We start from the raw sequence: 19,561 nt of genomic DNA on the forward strand, positions 1-19,561 counted from the left end.
ATGACCTTTTCTACTTCTATTTCACATTGTCAGCATAAAAAGTCCTGAATTTAGCATTGTTCATTACTCTTCATTTCCTTTGAATTAACCTGAAACTAAAAATGTATTTTAAAAACTTGTGTTACTTGAAATAACAGTCTCAACTATTATATGGTAGTTCATTGCTCTATAATTAAAGAATTATTAAAGAATGTTTGTTACGAACCTATAAAAAGTTTTCCTTTTAATCTTTATTACTGCAAATAATGTTTGTACATACTGGAAGCCAGTATGTAAAGTTTATTAATATAATCAGATTAAACTTCACCTAACTTCATAAAAATGGGGAACCCATTTCTCAGCATTCCCACCAAATAACTTACTTTTAAATTTCTCATCTTCCTTTGATCGTTTGCCGAGAGCACATATGAGTCTTGTATTAAATAGCCAAATATTGGGCAAGAAGTTTCTCTGGAAGATGTCCTTTTATCTTTTTGTGGCATGACTTCAGAGCTAACCTGACTTCACCCTTTGTGAGCTCACTGGTTATGTTTTTTTCAGTAAGTTTTTTTTTTCTTTAATATTTGCAGTAATATGTTTACAAATGAGAAAATGAAAATAGAAGAGAGTATAAAGAAAGGGGAAGAGCATTATGAAGAGAGTCTTCAAAGGGCTGTGGATGCAGAGGTGAGTCCAGGGTACTCGGTGACTGACGGATATGGCACGGTGTCATTTGTTACTCCGCATTTAATAACACATGAGGCAGGACAATGTTGCTGGGAAGTGTGGAGGCTGAGGGGTATCCTTTCACCCATAATCCTCCCTCCCTGAAACAACCACTCTCTCCTTGCCTATAACTTTTAAATCTTTTACCTTTATGCTTATCTTATGATGGAGTGTACACCATGTTTTGTGACCAGCTTTCCTTGTTTAACACAATTCAGTCATTTTCAATGCTCTGTACTTTTAATGGCTTCATCATATTTAATCAAGTGATGTACCATGAAGTAGCCAATCATAAAACCTATTTGCCAGTGCTGGAAAAGGAACTTGGAAATAATATACTTATTAAGAATATATACTCTCTTTCCTCCCTCTAGAAGAATATATACTAAAGTCATTGTACTATTTGAGAAACTACTGAGACAAAAATAATTCTCTCTGGCTATATTCTAGTGAATTCCTCAAATATGGTTGCCTTTGTTTTTCTAATTTGCAAAGTAAATATTATTTATTAGTAAATGTGTCTACGATTATTTTAGAAACGTAAGGAAGAGCTTAGCTCATGTAGTCTGTAAACGTGGGTCTTTAAAAGAAATGTCAGCTATGCAGCTGCTTTTCTAAAGGAAGGAAGGAAGGAAAGAAGAGTCCCAGTGTTTACTTCTGCTTTGTGGACCCTTTTCCTGCATCTCTGTCCCCAAGTCATTCAGTCCCCGTTTACCACCATTTGGCAAGCAGTTTGTCTGGTGGGCCCTGTCAAGATTACTGACACCTGAATTAAAACAAGGCCAGTCTACATTTTCTGCAGTGACTTTCACACAAATGGCCGATTAGCTTGTGTGGGGAGCCAGAGTCTAAAGTTTTCAAAACTTACCCTTGCTGGTAATAACTTACCCTGTGCTGTGCAATAGCACCTTGTTGTGTGCCGGTCCTCTGTGTGATAGTTTGCACCTGCTGGTCCCAGACTCCCACTGCATCCCCTCCTTCCCTCTCAGCAACCACGAGGCTGCCTCCCAGGCCTTTAAGTTCCGTAGGTGCAGCCTTGGCGCTGTCCTGCAGGATCCTGGCCCTCTGCTTGCCATGGTCAGGACCTTAGATTATGCACACTGGGTATATACTTTCAGGTAACCTAGCTCTGTGCTACTGTATGGCTTGAGCAGTAAGCCTTGTGGAAAGTTTCATATCTAAGAGAGTATCACTCTAAGAATATAATTTTACTATCACTTTGTCATTCCGTTTTCAGATCCTAGAGTTGTTTTTGATTAATTAATTTGGGGCTGTGCTGAGTCTTTACTTGCCGCATGTGCGCTCTCTCTGTTTGCAGCAAGCAGGGGTGTCTCTTGTTGGGGAACACAGGCTTTGCAAGTTACACAACCCACGGAGCAAACACGTGTCCCCTGCATTGGCCGGTGGACCACCAGAGAAGTCTGAAAGTTTTAGTTCAGGTTCACTCAAGAGAAATGATAGTTAAATTCTGGTCACTCTTCTGATCATGTGTCATTTAAGGAGAAACTAGAAAGTGGTTTAGAATGTTTGCTTTCACAGCTTTAAAATAGTTTTAGTTTTAAAATGCTTACATTCTCTCATCTAATGGTAGGTATCTGTGCTTGAAAGCTGGAAGGACATGGAAGTGTGTAAGTTACAGACCATGGAGTCACAAGCCGAAGGGTTTCTCAAGAACCTGAAGCTAATGAGCAGGTACTGTGGTGTCACAGGTGTCTTTCCACAATTGTTATTGAGAAAATAAAGATTAGGGCTGATTTGAGGGAAAATTATATTCAGTTCAGTCACTCAGTCGTGTCCAACTCTTTGCAACCCCATGGACTGCACCATGCCAGGCCTCCCTATCTATCACCAACTCCCGGAGTTTACCCAAACCCATGTCCATCGAGTCGGTGATGCCATCCAACCATCTCATCCTCTGTTGTCCCCTTCTCCTCCTGCATTCAATCTTTCCCAGCATCAGGGTCATTTTGCTATTAAAAGCTGCACTGTGGCATATATCCTTATAGCTAAATTATTAGTCATTTCCATGCAATGAATAAATTCCTGGAATGAAGATCACATTTTTAAGGCTTTTCAACAGTTGCCTACCATTAGGATAGTTACTTCACAGTCTTAGCGGTAGAGTATGGGAATGTCGCTTTCAAAGATATTTACATACGGTCATTTTTTCAACTTCCCTGGTAGCTCAGACAGTAAAACATCTGCCTACAATGCAGGAGACCTAGGTTCAATCCCTGGGTTGGGAAGATCTCCTGGAGAAGGAAATGGCAACCCACTCCAGTATTCTTGCCTGGAAAATCCCATGAACGGAGGAGCCTGGTAGGCTACAGTCCATGGGGTTGCAAAGAGTTGGACATGACTGAGCGACTTCACTTTCTTCCACTTTTCTTTCATTTTTTTCAACCCTCCATAATCTTTACCTGTTTTTGTTTGTTTTGCTTCCTTTTTGGAATAAGGTTTACCATGGGAATCCAGAGAGTCTCCTTCAGTCTAGAATTTAGCACTTTTCTATATGGATTTTTGCACATTACTTTTCATCTGATTCTTTTATCGTATACCACACACAGGTTTTAACTTTTTAATTCCTAGTGCTTTTTGATTTAAATTTCAAACCCTGAGTGTTGAACCAGAGATTCTACGGGTCATGGAAAAACAGTTTTAATGTTCTTTTTTTTTCTTCTTTTTTCAAGATTAAGTTTTTTTCCCATCAGAAAGCCTTTCTGATTAAATGTAAACTGGTATGTTGATTCAGATTACAGGACTAATACAGCTGAGGTTGAGACCATGTGGTGTTCAATAGCCAGTGTGCACACACCAAGGGCTCTGGATTGTGGTGCATCTGGGAAACAGTATCTCAGACCTCTCTTGATCTAATAGCATTGACTCCTTAGTAAGCCTCATAATACACAGGTAGTCTTAGGGAATCTATGCTAATTCTGCTCATTCCACCAAATGGTGGCAAAAGAGAAAAGCCATGAAAGCAGTGTTCTGGTTTTTCTTTAAGATGGATGAGAACCGACATGACCACGGATTGGTGATGGTGTTGATCTTCTCAATTGGAGTAGAAACCTTGTCTATCACTTTCTGTAGACCAGATTCACGAGCTGCTGAAGTTTAGTGTAGCCTGTTAGACCCCACCCTTTGTTTTACAATGAAGTAGGGATGAAGGTTTTATTGGAATGTATCCAGGCTGCCAGCTTTTGGTTTGTTTTTCATTGGAAAGATAGCCTTTGATGTTAAATATGAAAATGTCGACTGAAGAATTGTCTAATTTTCAAATTTGAGGAGAGAAGTTAAAATTCAGGAGAATATGTGCTCTCTGTCCACCAGTTTTGGGCTTTGGGTTAGATCAGTCGATAATATTTCCTAAAGTGTAGTGACTTTGTAAGATACACAGTTCTTTAAAAATCATCTTTTTTGGTATGTGTGCATGATTATGTTTCTCTCATTATCTTTAAACGTTTATTTTCATTTGTACTTTAGTGCTTTCAGTTTTAAAAAGTTTTCAAGTGGACATCAGCAGTTTTATGTTTTTCTCCTCTCAGTGATTCGGCAGCGTATCCTGACATGGACTCAGACATACATTCATGGCAATTATTTCTTTCTGATGTTAGAGAAGAAATTGAGAAAGCAAAGGTAAGTTATATGGTATTTTATCATTCTGTCAAAATCTGTCTGATGGTTATAATTCTAAAAGAGGTAGTGTCATACTGAAACTTTCTTTTTTGGGCTGTTAAAGACCTTTTTTTTGTTGTTTTAATTAAGAATTTTTCACGAAAGAAATATTATCTTAACTATCTTAAGCTCAGCCCTTGATTCATAAGATAGCAAAGTTATGTTTGATAAGGCTTAGAGTATTCTAAATAATTAGAACAGTATTGGAGTTACTTAATTAGAATTAAAAGTTCTAGTTATTTTGAACTTCTTTCCAGACAAGAAGTAACCTTGAAGAAGTTATATTTCTTGGGAAATGGTTGAGCATTTGTTATGTATGTATAGTAAGGGGGAAAATAGTATTAATTGACAGTTGTGGTTTTTCCTTGGAATTTGTTAGAAAAACTTAACATTTTCCTTTCTACCTACAGTCTCAGTTTGAAGAACAAATTCAAGCAATTAAAAATGGTTCTCGGCTCAGCGAACTTCCTAAAGTGCAGATTTCTGAGCTTTCATTTCCTGCCTGTAACACAGTGAGTCTGTTACATCTCTTTTCTTCTTTTTTGAAGAAAACAGAACCGAAAAGGAGTGAGGCACAATTTCTTCCTTAACTGGCCCAAAGTAGTTTGTTGTTACTGTTTTGGGAGTGGGCATGAGCTGGGTTAATAATTACCTTACTGTTTTCATCAGCTGCTAGGTGAAGGCCTCATCAGAGCGGCCCTCGTTCGCCCCTCACCCTGTGACCCTTCTGTCTATGCATTCAGCCTCAGCTAAGGTATTAGGCTCTGGAGCTGCAGTCAGAAGCTGATCTTGAAAGTGTTTTTCTTCTCAATACTATGCACTCTTAATACTCAAATTTAGTGTGGATTCACCTGCAAAAAAAAAAAAAGATTTAAAACATTAAAAAGGTTAGCCACCTTGAACTGAGTAAAATATTCTATTGAGCACCAGTGTTTTCAAGTTCTTACAACAGATACAGAGAGAGAAAAGCATGAGATCTCTGTAGAATATTTTGCTGTTAATTTTTAATTCTAGCTTATGTGATTTTATAAATACTCAAAAGAATTTTAAAATTGAAAACCTTGGGAGCTCTCAGTGTGCCAGGGGCTTGAATAGTAAGAAGCCCTAAAAACGGTTTCCTTCGTGTGTCATTTCTCTGCTATTCATTCATTAGGTATTTAGTGGTGATCAGGATTAGATGTGGTCTGTGCCCTCAGAATGCACATGGGTTTGGGAGCAACTTCAAGCCCATGATTACAAGCAAAAGTGTGCCAAGAGCATAGAATGCCATGGCAGCAGAAATCAGGGGGAGCTAACTTAACCCCGAGGCCTTCGGCAGAAGCTCCCTTGCTGGAGGTCTCAGTGAGCCAGAGATCTGGAATAGGAGTTCACCAGGCAGAAGGAGGGGGTGGAGAGAGAGAGAGAGAGAGTGTGTTTGTGTGTGTGTGTGTGTGGAGGGCTGTGTGGTGTGATGTTTCAGGGTCAGAACGTTCAGATGGAGGAAATAGCATATTTGGAGGCTAGAAAACACCTTTCACAGCTGTGAAAGAAGTTCACTAGGACAAAGGGGACTGTCGGAAAAGATGGTGATACCGTACCCACGGGCCAGAACAAAGGGAGCCTTATTCGGTAAGGTGTGTTCCGCGGCGTGGACTTCCCCTCAGGTCACTGAGCAGCCAGTGTAGGTTTCAGGTTAGGAAATGACGTCAGCCTGACTGCAGTGTGGAGACCTGGTGGGAGAGGGGCCCAGGCGAGGAATGTGCGGCGGGCCAGGTGCAGCTTGCTGTCCCCACCGGGCCCGGTGAGAGAGGCAGCGGGGCTGGAGGGAGGAGAGCGGTTTCCGGTGCTCAGGTGGTCAGCTGGAAGCGGTGCTGCCTGTGCAGTCAGGGCTCAGCGTGAGTGTGTCAGGGAGTGGACCACAAATCCGAGTCTGTGTCAGGTGGCGCCAGAGGAAGAGCAGGTGAGGAAGCCTGCCCGGAGGCTGCGTTTGCAGACGCAGAGTTTGAGTGACCTTGGACTCACCCAAGGGGAGCTGCCCGTTAGGAGGTTTGGATCTCGGGAAGGTATCCTAGACTGGAATCGTTAAAAAGGGGGGCATTATTTGAAACAAGCACCCAGTTGTGGAGGCGTGAGAGGGTGTAGCCTGGGGTGCAGACTGGGGCTCTGACAACATGAGGAGCTTCAGCCCTTCAGCGTGGACTGCGGAGCTTCAAGGAGAGCCCAGCAGGGCCCGGCAGTGTGGAGCCCTGAACAACTTGTTTTGAGAGAGACAGTTACCAGTGATTTTTAAGGACAATAATGTTTAATTTGTTATAGTAGAAGTTCTGTGCACTTGAGCAAGCAGAATTCATTATAGTTGTGCTTAATCATTGTCTTTGTTCATGGATCTAACTCTTGGTGATCAGCTTTTATGGTGTATTCCTCCCAGATTCATCCTAAATTACTTCCTGAGTCTTCAGGCCAGGATGGTCAAGGTCCCTCCACTTCTGCAAATCATGGGACCGGAGACCAGAGAGCAGCTCCCGAGGAGTCAAGTCTGGTCTCTGCTGCTGACAGCCCAGTGGAGTCACCCTCCAGCGAACAGAAAGGCCCCCAGCTGCCAGAGCATGAGGGCTCTGGCCAGGCAGCTGGGCCAGAACCAGGCCCGGCGGCTGATCAGAAGTTACCTGCTGCTCCAGAGCGTGCCACCCGTTCAAGCCAGTCCCCAAAGAAGCCATTCAATAGCATTATTGAGCACCTGTCAGTGGTGTTCCCGTGTTACAGCAGGTACGAATCTAAAGCGTCGGGCAGCGCTGGTAAATGCTTTGTTGAACTCATGTTTCCTGATCAGATAACAGTTCGGCCAATTAGGAGCTGAAGTGGAAAGGAAAGGACTGTGCAATTATTTTACTCGGAAGGACAAACACTGCATTTGTCTTCCTTTTGTAAACATTAAAGTGAGCATTTTCAAACAGATTAATCCACACTCATCAGAACCCATGGCAATTGGCTAAGATTTGGATGAACTCAGTAACATGCTCCAGTACTAATTATGGAATCAATAAATGAACTTCAAAACATTAGTTTTGTATCATTTGAGGGGGAAAAAAATCTCACATATATCAAAGAAGGCAGCAGCAACTTACACTTTGTTGAACAGCCCCTCTGATATGTTAGAGGTGTGAGTTGAAGAGACTGGATACAATTTGCCGGCGAGTAAGGTGTGTGAGCATGTTGTAGAGGGAGAGGTAGGGAGAGCTGATTTACAATGTGTGTTAGTATCTGCTGTAAACAAAGTGAATCAGTTATACACACACATATACCCACTCTTGTAGATTCTTTTCCATGTAGGTCATTTCAGAGTACTGAGTAGAGCTCCCTGTGCTGTTAGTAGGTCCTTATTAGTTACCTGCTCTCTATGTAGTAGTGTGTGTATGTCAGTCCTAATCTCCCAATTTATCCGTCCCCCCTTCTCCCCCAGGTAACCATAAGATTTTAACATCTGTGACTCTCTTTCTGTTTTCTAAGTTCATTTGTACCATTTTTTTTTAGTTTCTACACGTAAGTAGTGTCATACGATGTTTGTCTTTCTCTGACTGACTGACTTCACTCAGTAGGACAGCCTCGAGGTCCATCCGCGTTGCTGCAGGTGCGGAGAGCTGCTTTTGACGAAGTCAGCCAGAGTCACCAGTTGGGCACTTCAGTAGTGCTCCTGCATCGACCTCTGACCTCACTCTCCAGATGGGTTCCAGGGGGCAGAGGGAAGGTGAAGTGGAGGGAATGTCTCAGGGATACAGCGCAGAAGAGAGGAATCCATATCCAGGAATGATCCTCCGAACCTCCCGCGTTACTCCTGTCTTTGACACAATATTAGTCATAGTCTGTGGGATGAACTTCTGAAACACAGTGGTTAATTATGATTGGCCAGGATTAATGTTTTGCATTTGTCAGTGGAGCCCTGGCCACGTGGAAGTAAGTGTATCTTCTCTGCACATGGACATATTTAGCCTAAGTTTGAGAAGCATTGTAAGGTCTCTCAATTGCAATTACCATGCAAGTTAGTAAAAATAGTCAAGTTGTAATTACCAGAAGTACCTTACAAATAAAATTGTTTGCAGTCCTGTCTAAACTTGGCAAAATAAACATGTTTCTTAGGTTTTCTGCAAGTTAAAGCATATGAGGTATTAGTGCTGTAGATACCAAGTTCCTGTTGATTAATGATATAATCACATCTACTGCTACCTATGAAAAATGCAAGAAAACTTTGAAAACTTTGCCGGTTACATTTTTAGAGGGAGGAAGTAAAAAAATAGTTTGTTCTTAGAGATTTTATTGATTTCAAGTCAGATTCAGTGGTATCTGATCATTCAGTGATTTTGTTTAAAGCTACAGTATGTCCAGGCTCTTAAGAAGTCACGTTTCTAAGTGGGGGAGGAGATCTGAAATGGATTTGTCAGGTACACTATTACTTTGAAAATCTATTAAAACAAATATTTTAGGAATAATGTTGAAATTTTCACAATGCTTTTTTTTTGGAAGAGTGATTTTGCTGCTTTTACATACTGTTGTTTACCAATGAATTGTGTATTTGATTTCGTTTCTTTTCAGCTGCTGGTTGATACTGGACATAATATTTTTTCGCAGTAGAAAACTTTGACTTTGTCTTGACTTCCCCACTTTCCCTTTCAGCACGGAGCTTGCTGCTTTTATTAAAAAAGTTAGAAACAAAAACAAGACCTCTCTGTCTGGATTGAGTATTGACGAGATGGTCCAAAGAGTGACAGAACACATCCTTGATGAAGAGAAAAAGAAAAAGGTCAGTATTTCATTTAAATTCAGTATGTACTCCACTTTCTTCCTATTTATTTATAAAATATGAGAATTGTGAGGAAAAATGCTTCCAACGAAAGATGGGGAGCAATGTGGTAGACAGTGTTCACGTTTTTGGGTAACTGAACTTGCTTGCCTACTATACTTTCTGGCTGCAGCCAAATCCAGGAAAGGACCGGAGGCCGTCTGCGCCCAGCTCTGCTGTTCCTGCGCCCAGGGCCACCCAGGGCCCGCCCTCCTTGCCTGTCGGAGCATCACCCGAAACCAGGGGGCCGCAGACAGAGGACGTCCCTGTGAGTGCTTTGTGTTCAACCGTGGAGTTACCTCTGTTCTGATGAAGAACGGGAAGAAAGCAGCTGTTAGTCCATGATGCAGCCTCATGTTTTTCATTTCTCGATGGACTTTCTTTGAGCTTCCGTTAGGAGCCACGTTTAGGTGACATGAGTGTTTGGTTAGAGGAGCCAGTGACTAGTGAGGTTCTCCCCACCGTCGTGGGGACTTCAGAGCCCCTGTATGTGGGGACGAGGCGCTGTGGCCACACCATGGACACAGGGCCTGTAGACGGTCAGATACATTCCTCACATCAAGTGGGAATAGTTGGCAGAATTGATTTTTGGCTGGTTTTCTTTTATGCGACCATAGGCTTTGGAATCACACGAACTTGGTTGCATCACTGATAACACTGTGAGCTTGGATCATATCTGCTTGTTGGGGTTGTTGTCTGGAAGAAGTGCTGTGGTGGGGTTAGCAGGGTCACGCGCTGTTGTTGGAACAGACCGGCTGCTTCCCTCCCCTTCCCCTCAAGTGCCTGGGGGTGGGGGGACATGCTGAAATGGGCTGAAGTTGCCTTTATTTAATATACTGATTTAAATTGCTTATTGTCCTTTTAGACAATGAGAATGTCACAGTTACATAGAACTTTCTATAAAATACCATTATATCTATGATCTCAGTTGATAAGGTATTATAACTGTCTTTATGAATGAGGAAACCAAGGCACCGATGACTCATGCTTCTGGCCAGCGTTCCTTCCTTTGATTTGCTTGTGCAGCGTGTAATTCCTGTCCTCACCCACATGGACCTCGAATGCTGGGGACCATGCAGTAGGCACTGAGCATGTGGTTGATAGGGAGGCGGTCACCTGGGTGGGTCCCAGCCGTGGGCTCCACGTGGAATTCTGGCGTAGATCACGTCTTCCCCTTCTGTCCAACTTTGGGTGAAAGTAAAATGAGAAGAGCTGCAGGCAGAGCGGAGTCGGCAGTGCAGGACCGCACAGAGAGTGCTGGTTTGCTGACTCGAGCTAGGCTGTGCCTCCTGTGAACTTGTTTTTGTCCCTCCCATACATTTTCACTTTCCACCAGCCTTCGGAGATTTTCCTCGTCACATACACTCGGGTGCCAGAGGGTACCCACCCCATTGAGAAAGCTGGTATTGTGCAGAGCATTCCTGCCAAGCCTGGCTGGGGTCCCCTCCCTCTCAGGGGTGTTCCAGCTGGTCATGCGCTCTGTGGTCCAAAACCAGACCAGCTTCTCAGCATTCTCACTGATTGGTGTGTGAGTGTGTGTGTGTGTGCACTTGCACACTTATTGGCCACCCCAAGATAGACCATAATCCCCTTTCGAGGTGAGATGACTTTCTGGTTCATGGTAATAAAGACATGAAAGCTGACTTATAAGAAAATATGTATTGAAACCAGGACTTAATTTGCTAATTATAGGGTTGTTGTTTTTTTTTTAAAGTAACAATGTTTTGTATTTTTAACCACAAAAGTAATGTAGTTCTTAATAGAAGGTCCAAATGAAAAGAACATATAAAGAACCCCAAAACCCACCCTCTAAGGGTAACCAGTACTATATTGGTATGCATTTTTTCTAAACTCTCTTGTATCTTTGTGTATATGTGAATTTAGTCAAAATTGTCTACATACATTTGTGTTCTTTTTACTTTTTCACTTAGAGAAATACATTGTGCTGACTTTGTCATGTTGGGAAGTAATAACTGGTTTTCTAAAGTTTGTGCTGTGCTGTGCTTAGTCACTCAGTCATGTCCGCCTCTCTGCGACCCCATGGTCTGCAGCTCCCCAGGCTCCTCTGTCCATAGCGGAGTCTCCAGGCAAGAGTACTGGAGTGGGTTGCCATGCCCTTCTCCAGGGGATCTTCCCGACCCAGGGATTGAACACAGGCCGCCTGCTTTGCAGGCGGATTCTTTACCTATCGAGCCACCTTGCAGAGGCCTTGACCTGCCATTTCCCCCAGGGCTGTTGGCCTCCAATTCTCCTAGACCCTTCCCTGGGGGCCACAGAGGGGAGGGGAGGGAAAGGGAGGGGAGGAGAGGGAAGCGAGATCGCCTCTGTCCCATCGCTGCCCGCTGCTGGCTGCAGTGCCCTGAGAGGGACAGAAAACCCGGTTCAGCAGTTCAGGCATTCACAGCCTTCAGGCGCTGCCCCGACCCTGCTCCCTGACCACCATCCACTGCCGGGGCTGCGTTCACTCACTTTCTGACAGTTCCTGGAGATTCCCTTTGGGGCCAGGTTCCTCGCTGGCTGCTAAGAACACACAGAAGCAAAGCCATTTCCTGCCTTCAGGGTGCTCGGAGTTAAGACGGGGGAGTGAGAGTCCAGGAGAAGGCTGCAGCGTGGGGCGGGTGCTGGGGGCTGCAGGGAGGCCGTGGTGCCCGGAGTCCTGGGGTGGCACCGGCTCCACTTCCACAGGTGAATGCTGTCTGTGTCCCCGGACTGTGAGTGGCAGGGCTGGGAGCACTCCCACTCACCTGCGTCCCCGCGCCCAGGGGACATCCCTGACAGGGATGTTGCTGAATGAGCCATCAGTTTGTTCTGATTTGATTTATGCAAGTAATCCACATTCATAGAAACTTTAGAAAAAATAGAAAAAGTTAAACCTCTCAACCCAAAGTAGCCAGTCACCATCATTAACATTTTATATCTTTCCAGATTCTTTTCTAGGCATCTCTATATACAGACATTCTCTCTCTGTTTAAAAACTTAAATCATATAATCATATATGGTAGCCTACTTTTATTCAGAGATCTTTTGGGACCAGCTTTCTGTACCAAGGATTATGGAATTCCGTCAGGGTTTTAATCATCCCCACGATAATCCATAGTGTAGAGGTGTCATAATTTGTTACTGTCTCCAGCTGTTAGATAATTAGATGAATAGTTAATTTGTAATATGCAGCTAGTACCATACTTTAGGTATGGGATGGGATAAATAGGTATTTGTAGTATTTTAACTGCACATGAGTTAACTGTATAAATCATGGTTTTTATCTGAGAAAATGAAAACTTTTTTTCCTAAGTTGTTTCCTTAGTCTGCTTAAATATAATTGAGAATAATTTGCACCCTGTGCTGCAAATGTTTTGGAAAGCCAATTGTAGGAAGAGTTCCTTATTACTGGGATACATTTGTTTCCACAGGTGTCCTGTGCAAATTCCTGTGAAATCTGCCGAGAAGTATTCAAGTCCAAAAACGTGCGTGAGCTGCTGTGTGGGCACAGGTTTCACAAGGGGGTAAGAGTTCTCTGTGGCTGTTTCCATGTCACGCATTCTGACTGTGGAATATTTAGAAAAGAGAAGGGGATTTTTTCCCCTAGGCGCCAGTCCTTGTGTTTTCCAGGCAAATTCTAGACGTGCTCGTGTCCGTGGTTGCCGTCTCCCTCCCAGAGACTGTGCTGTGGGGGAGGCGAGTGGACTCCGGGCCTCTGGTGCGCTCTGCCCGGTCCTCGCCGTGTCGGGCGGAGAAGAGCACTTGGCTCTATCAACTGCTGAAATTCAAAGAGTATGATTTCCTTAAAAGCTCTTACACGCATTGTCAAACCGATAGACGGTGAAATGGCTTGTCAGTTTAGAGCAGTATGTGAAGTAAGTTTAACATTTTAGAGAAGAGAAAGGAAACCTGCCTGGCTCCATTGTGCCTGGGCGGTTCTGGCTTGTGCCCTTCCTAGATGGGTGTTAGCTGTTCTGAGGTTTTGGGTCCTGCGAGCACTCGTCCTGCACCCTCGCTGCTGGATTAGAGCCTGTCCCATGTCTGCTCTGTGAGTGTATGAATCCCTGAGAGAAGGGGCACACACTCTGTGTGTGCACGTGAGTGTGCATGCGTGCACTCAGTCATGTCTGACTCCTTGTGACCTTGTGGGCTGTAGCCCACCAGGCTTCTCTGTCCATGGAATTCTCCAGGCCAGAATACTGGAGGGGGTTGCTACGCCCTCGTCCAGGGGATCTTCTCAACCCAGGGATCACACCCATGTCTCTTGCGTCTCCTGCTCTGGTGGGTGGATTTTTCACCACTCATGCCACCAGAGTGCAGACTGATTGCAGTCTCTCATGTGACCTGTCTGCTTCCTGGGCGGGGGTGTCCTGCCTGGGCTCTGAACTTACCTACACACTCAGATCTGTAGCAGCAGCAGGCCAGCCAGGAGCAGCTTGGGAGCACACTGTGTAGACAGGCTCCAGTAAAGCTGTGTCTGTGTGCGCAGACTGGTGGGGAGGGACAAGGAACAAGACCAGGCAGATGAGGGGACTCCAAGGGCCCGGAAAATGCCAGCCTCCAGCGGGGAGGGCAGCTGAAGCACAGACTGGACTGGAGCGGCGGGGGAAGGGGAGGTGCAGGCAGGCCCCGAGGCTTCACGGTCATATTCTGAGGTGCGATTCTTTGTTCCTGGGGCTTGGTCCAGACCCCTACCCTGAGCAGGCTCTGGTGTCCCTGGGTGTTGAGTGACTGAAGGTCCCCCTGGACATCACGAGTGATAGCTTACGGTGAACAGGGTCAGATTCATGGCCTCCGGAGGAGAGAATTTTGCTTCCAGGCCAGAGATGAGGCTTGATCACTCAGAGCTTTTGTGTAGCAGAGTTTTATTACAGTGAAAAGGGACATAGAAAACTTCTGACATTGACCTCAGAAAGGGGCAAAGTGCCCCACTCATCAGTCTTAGCAAGGCCTTATATACTTTTTCAGTTGGTTACTAACAATAGAAAGGTCTTACCTGACCCACTCCCACAACATACCTCTTAAGATAACAAGTTTAGTCAGAAGGTTCTTGTTAAGAAAGAGAAACATGTCTTCAAACAAGATGCAGTGTTGTTACATAATCATTAGCTTAAGGAAAAACAAAGGGCTTCCCTGATAGCTCAGTTGGTAAAGAATCCGCCTGCAATGCAGGAGACTGCAGTTTGATTCCTGGGTCAGGAAGATCCACTGGAGAAGGGATAGGCTACCCACTCCAGTATTCCTGGGCTTCCTTGGTGGCTCAGCTGGTAAAGAATCCGCCTGCAGTGCAGGAGACCTGGGTCCGATCCCTGGATTGGGAAGATCCCCTGGAGACGGGAAAGGCTATCCACTCCAGTATTCTGGCCTGGAGAATTCCATGGACTGTATAGACCATGGGGTCGCAAAGAGTCAGACACAACAGCAACTTTCACTTTTAAGGAAAAACATACCCTGAGCAGGATGACTTGTTTTGTTGTGTAATCATTAGCTCTGGGCTTTACAAAACCTCTTATAAGATGAAGGAATGTAAACAAACAACACTCTCCCTCTCTCCTCGAGGGCCCAGACTCCTTAACCAGCCCAAGAATTCAGTCTGTCACAGTAAAGTCGGCTGTGTCTGCCGAGGCGAGTGGCGCAGGAGAGCTGAGGTCCCCAAGCTCCTAAAGGGCCAGCTGATTGTCTTCTCTCATTTCAGTGCTTTAAGCAGTGGCTGAAGGGCCAGAGCACCTGCCCAGCCTGCCTGGATCATGACCCCCTGTCAGAAGAGTAGCTGCCCTGCTGGAGGAGGCCCGCCTGCTGTTACAGTTCACGCTGGAGATACGCTGCTTGCTGAGTTGGAGGACTAACAATGTTCTCCCTTTGGTATCAAAAGCAGACACCTGAAGATACTTGGCACTGTGTGTCGCAGTGCTAATAAGTGGATCTCTTTAATACAGCTGAGAGTAAGTAATTTCCCAGCTCTGACTAGACATAGAGTAATCGCCAAGTGGTGGCTGATAAAATCACGTGTAACCGCTTCCTTCTGTGGTCGGGGCTGCTCCAGAGGCGTGCTCTGAGATGGAAGGAAAAGACAGTGAGTGCCTCAAAGCAGGACTCAATTATCAGCATTCTTGGCCTGCTAAAGTGCCCACAAGAAAACGTTTTTGAGATTGGTATTGCCGAACTTAGGCCTACATTTTTCCTCAAAGATTTTGCGTTTTAAAAAATGAGCTTAAGCAGACCACATTTTAATAGGTTGTGATGTTAATATTGGCTGATTTCAGACCAGAAGATTCAAGTCTCCTATTCCTGTGATTTTTCATTTCATTATTTTTCTCCCTAGTGATTTGTAAGTGCTTGTTTTCCATCTCCCAAAGACATAATGATCTTTGAAAATCAGTTACAAAACCCTTACTAGCATCACCCAAGACTTCTTAACCCCTGAAGTCTAGGCTCCCTCGTCATCATCCCACCCCCGGGTCTGGAGCAGACTCTTTTTGAATACCTTACTGTTCTCGTTAGTGACCTTTGTCCCCCTCTCTGAGTTAGACAACAAGCGTTTGGGTATCTCTGTCTAGCACACAGCGGCAGCTGAGGGAAACTGTCACCATAATTCCCTTTCTTTACCCCACCACCAAAAAGAGATACTTGTATAATTAGACAATCCTGAGGTGTTGCTGTTACAGTCGTTCCGTGTTTGACATTTGTGTAGAGTAATGCATGCACTCGTGTACTGTAGCCTGAGAACAAAACCGCAGCTGCATTAGACAAACTGCTTATCTTCAGTGACTTATAGACAGTAGTAGACATAGAACCATGAATTCTGGGCACATTCCGTCTCTCTCAAACCGGAAGGATCAAAAAGTGTTTTCCCACGTGTTCTCTGTTTCGCTCAGAAGCTCAGAGTCCCAGGTTCACGCGCGGACGCAGTCGCTTCTGTCTCGGTATTGACGTCTTAGTGACTTAGTCCATAGACGCTCATTCCACATTTTGAAGCAGGTCCCTAAAACGTTGTATGCACGTTCAGAATAACTGAGGACTTGCCGATACGAAGGTACACAGGGACCCGTGTGTGTCAGCAGGCGCAGTGGGAAAGGAGAACAGCTGGAGAGGGAGAGGATGTGTTCGTGCATAACCTCAAACTGTTACTTGTGAACATGCCTTACACGTGTCCTGTGTCGAAATAAAGAGTGTTCTAAAATAGCCGTGTTATTCTTTGTCTAATTTAAAGCATTCTACTTGAAAATTCAAGACATATATTATGCTACCAATTTAAAAGGTGATTCGTTTGGACAGAAGAGCCACTGTACATCTGAGGAGTCTAACCAAGAGTTCCAAGGATGTTTTCAAAACTGGATCAAAGCATCCTTTTGCTTAATTAAGTAGAGGTTGCTAAACTCAAGTTCACAAGATTGGAAATCTGAATGGAAAGACTAGACAGAGATGATAGAGTTTACTGTTCTAGGCTAGGATGAGCGATTTTTCAGGTGAATATGTATGAGAGTGTCAGAGTTAACCAGATTGAATTTCTCACTGTTGATCTTTGTGAGGCACTTGCAGAGGGTTAGCAGACTTCTGGTTCACACCAAAATGACCTTGATATGTGGTCCTGTCCCAGACCCTGTGGCGTGGACTGGATATACCCATGGATGATTTAGGTTGGACCAGATTTTAGGGACCTTTTGGTCCTTGTGGATACAGGGCTACTGAGGCTGGTGAGAAAGGGCCCCCTGATAGAGGACCTTCTGGTCTGCCCAGCACTAAGAGACGATCCAGGAAAGCCAGTGTTACCAGTCTCTGTCTTCAGTCTGATAGCGTTGAATTCAGAATAGTGTATAACTTTAAGCAGAGACGATTCCTAAGAGTTTGGATTGTTTTCCCTGCTGAAAAGTTTATGCTATACATAAGGCACAGTATCCTGATACGGCAGTGAAGGAAGGACACGGACTGCATGAAACTCGTCTTCCAGTTACAGACAGTAAACAAATTCAGAATGTAACTTGGTGCCAAGGAGGACTTTAAAGAAGTATCAAGGAAGGTATACGGATGAAGAATAAAAACCCTATAAAGTGGTTAGCACAGTGCCTAGCACATGAACCCATGACAAAGGGAATCTAGTAACTACTACTATGGTCAGGGTCTGGAAGTTGGACAAGGAGAAAGCTTGGTGGTCTTGTGTAAGAAAAGTTTCATTAGATTTTGTTGTTCAATTGCTAAGTCTTGTCTGTCTCTGCAACCCCATGGACTGCATGCAGCACAGCAGGCTTCACAGTCCCTCACTGTCTCCCGGAGTTTACTCAGACTCATGTTCATTGAGTCAGTGATGCCATCCAACCATCTCCTCTGTTGTCCTCTTCTCATCCTGCCCTCAATTTTTCCCAGCATCAGGGTCTTTTCCATTGAGTCAGCTCTTTGCATCAGGTGGTCAAAGTATTGGAGCTTGAGCATGTTCAGGGTTGCTTTTCATTAGATTAGGAAGCCTGGATTGTGGAATGTAGTCAGGTAGAAAAAAAGAGAAGAAATCCAATCACCTCAAAGTCATTTCAAAAAATTACAGCTTTGTTCCTGAAATCTCCCCAAGTTGACTTTGGCTACATCACGATTCCATAGTGAAGGACGATCTCATCTGTGGCTGTCCCATTACCTGGAGGAGCAGTTTTGAGGTAGCTTTTCTGTTCAGTTTTGGTTTAGGACCAGAGCTCTGACTGGCTTGGCAGGGGTCTTGTGTTGGCATGGTAGAGGCCTGGGCAGGTTCATCCCACTGGAGGATGCTTGTGACCCCAGCTCCTCTGTGTGCGGGGAGGACTGTTCCTGTCATCAACCCCAGTTTATATTGTCTCTTCTGGTTGGATGGCATCACCGACTATGGACATGAGTTTGAGTAAACTCCAGGAGTTGGTGATGAACAGGGAAACCTGGCGTGCTGCAGTCCATGGGGTTGCAAAGAGACACAACTGAGTGAACTGATTTATCCTTTAAAGGAAAAAGAACAATAAAATAGTCAAAATCTAAAAATTAAACGACACTAGTAAACTACAAAATCCTAATGGGACAACCATCAATAATCAGAAAAAAAGCTGTTGGCCACATTAAGAATACTAACTTTGGGTATGCATATGGGAGAAAGTCACCCTTGACCTCACACCATACACAGACATCAGTTCCCAATGGATAGGTTCCAGCGGACTAAGTATGAAAACAGAAATAGTTTTTCTACAGAAAACAAATCTTCTTGTCCTTAGCAAAGATTTGTTAGGACATAAGTGCTTGCCATGAAGATAAAAATATGATAAATTGGGTATCGTTATAATTAATGATTGTTTAACAAGTCAAGCTATGAAGTTAAGGAAGCTTGTAATACTTCCAACAAAGGTTCCAGAATGTATAAAAAATGTGTCATTAAAGAAAAATACGATATACTTAGAAATGAGCAAAAGATTTGAATAGGCTCTTCACAACTATCAAGCGGTTAGTAGGCATTTCGATGGCCAGATGTGTTCAGTTTCCATCATCAAATACAAATTAAAACCAGTAACATCCTGCAGATACCCACCAGGATGGCTGAAAGTAAAAAAGACAACTAATCCTTAGTGCCCGAGGACACAGTCCCCAGGCGCGCACTCAACAGAAATGCCTGCCGCGGCGCAGGTGTTTCATATGGGCTTCATGCACAATAGCCTCAAACTAGAAACCACCCAAGCGTCCCTCAACATAAAATGCACAGGTCATAGCCTCTTCACACGATGGAATAATTGTCCGCAATGAGATGAAGGGACTGCTGCTGCACTCAACTACACAGAGGAGTCTCACAGAACTGAGCCAAAGTAGCCCAACAAAATGGAGCTCCGCTTAACGTGACCAGAGAACCGGAAGCTGGTGGCCGAGGGCCGTTAGCTGTGAGGTGCTGCTGCTGACGGAAAGGCTGGAAGGGCACTCTCATCTTCAACTCAGCTGTGCTTATGTGGATTCATGGAGCTATACATTAAAAATGTGCACTTTTCCTGTCGTCATTTTCAATAAAACAAAACCTTTAAAAACACAAGAACAAGACACTACACCTGGCCACTGGAGGCAGTGATCATTGTGGGCCCTGCGGTGCCCCTGGGGAGGCTGGTCTCCCCCTTCCCACACACAGCGGCCCCTCACAGCTGTGAGGCTCCATTCCTGCTGAGGCCTGGAGTGACCTGACGGCCCCACTGTGGAGCAGGTGCCCCCTCCTGGGGTTGCTGGCTCCTGCAGCCTGCCAGGGGGCCTTCGGGACGTTGCTCTGGAGGGTAGGGAGGAAGGCGAGCCTGATGCCAACTGGTTAATGCTGCTGAGTCAAGAGGAAGAAAGCCAGACCACGCCTTACCAGGAAGGTAGTGCCACCCTTCTTGGCGTTGCCTGCCACCAGCAGGGAGGACCATCCTC

At 44.7% G+C, this 19,561-nt stretch overlaps 1 protein-coding gene across 29 annotated transcripts in view; it reads left to right on the plus strand.

Annotated features, from left to right (window-relative positions):
- Window positions 1–16,352, plus strand: part of TTC3 (tetratricopeptide repeat domain 3) — a 121,541-nt gene extending 105,189 nt beyond the window's left edge. For all 29 annotated transcript variants that reach the window (XM_081573107.1, XM_081573116.1, XM_081573113.1 and 26 more), the window contains 9 exons: window positions 570–666; window positions 2,297–2,397; window positions 4,251–4,341; window positions 4,791–4,892; window positions 6,788–7,125; window positions 9,028–9,154; window positions 9,327–9,461; window positions 12,604–12,696; window positions 14,868–16,352. In XM_081573107.1, coding sequence (XP_081429233.1) covers window positions 570–666; window positions 2,297–2,397; window positions 4,251–4,341; window positions 4,791–4,892; window positions 6,788–7,125; window positions 9,028–9,154; window positions 9,327–9,461; window positions 12,604–12,696; window positions 14,868–14,942 — 1,159 coding nt within the window. In that variant the 3' untranslated portion in view covers window positions 14,943–16,352. The remainder of the gene's footprint in view (window positions 1–569; window positions 667–2,296; window positions 2,398–4,250; window positions 4,342–4,790; window positions 4,893–6,787; window positions 7,126–9,027; window positions 9,155–9,326; window positions 9,462–12,603; window positions 12,697–14,867) is intronic.
- Window positions 16,353–19,561: the final 3,209 nt, after the last annotated feature.

Source organism: Giraffa tippelskirchi, chromosome 2, assembly GCF_054371585.1.
Source record: "Giraffa tippelskirchi isolate mGirTip1 chromosome 2, T2T-mGirTip1v1.2.pri, whole genome shotgun sequence".
NCBI lineage: Eukaryota > Metazoa > Chordata > Mammalia > Artiodactyla > Giraffidae > Giraffa > Giraffa tippelskirchi.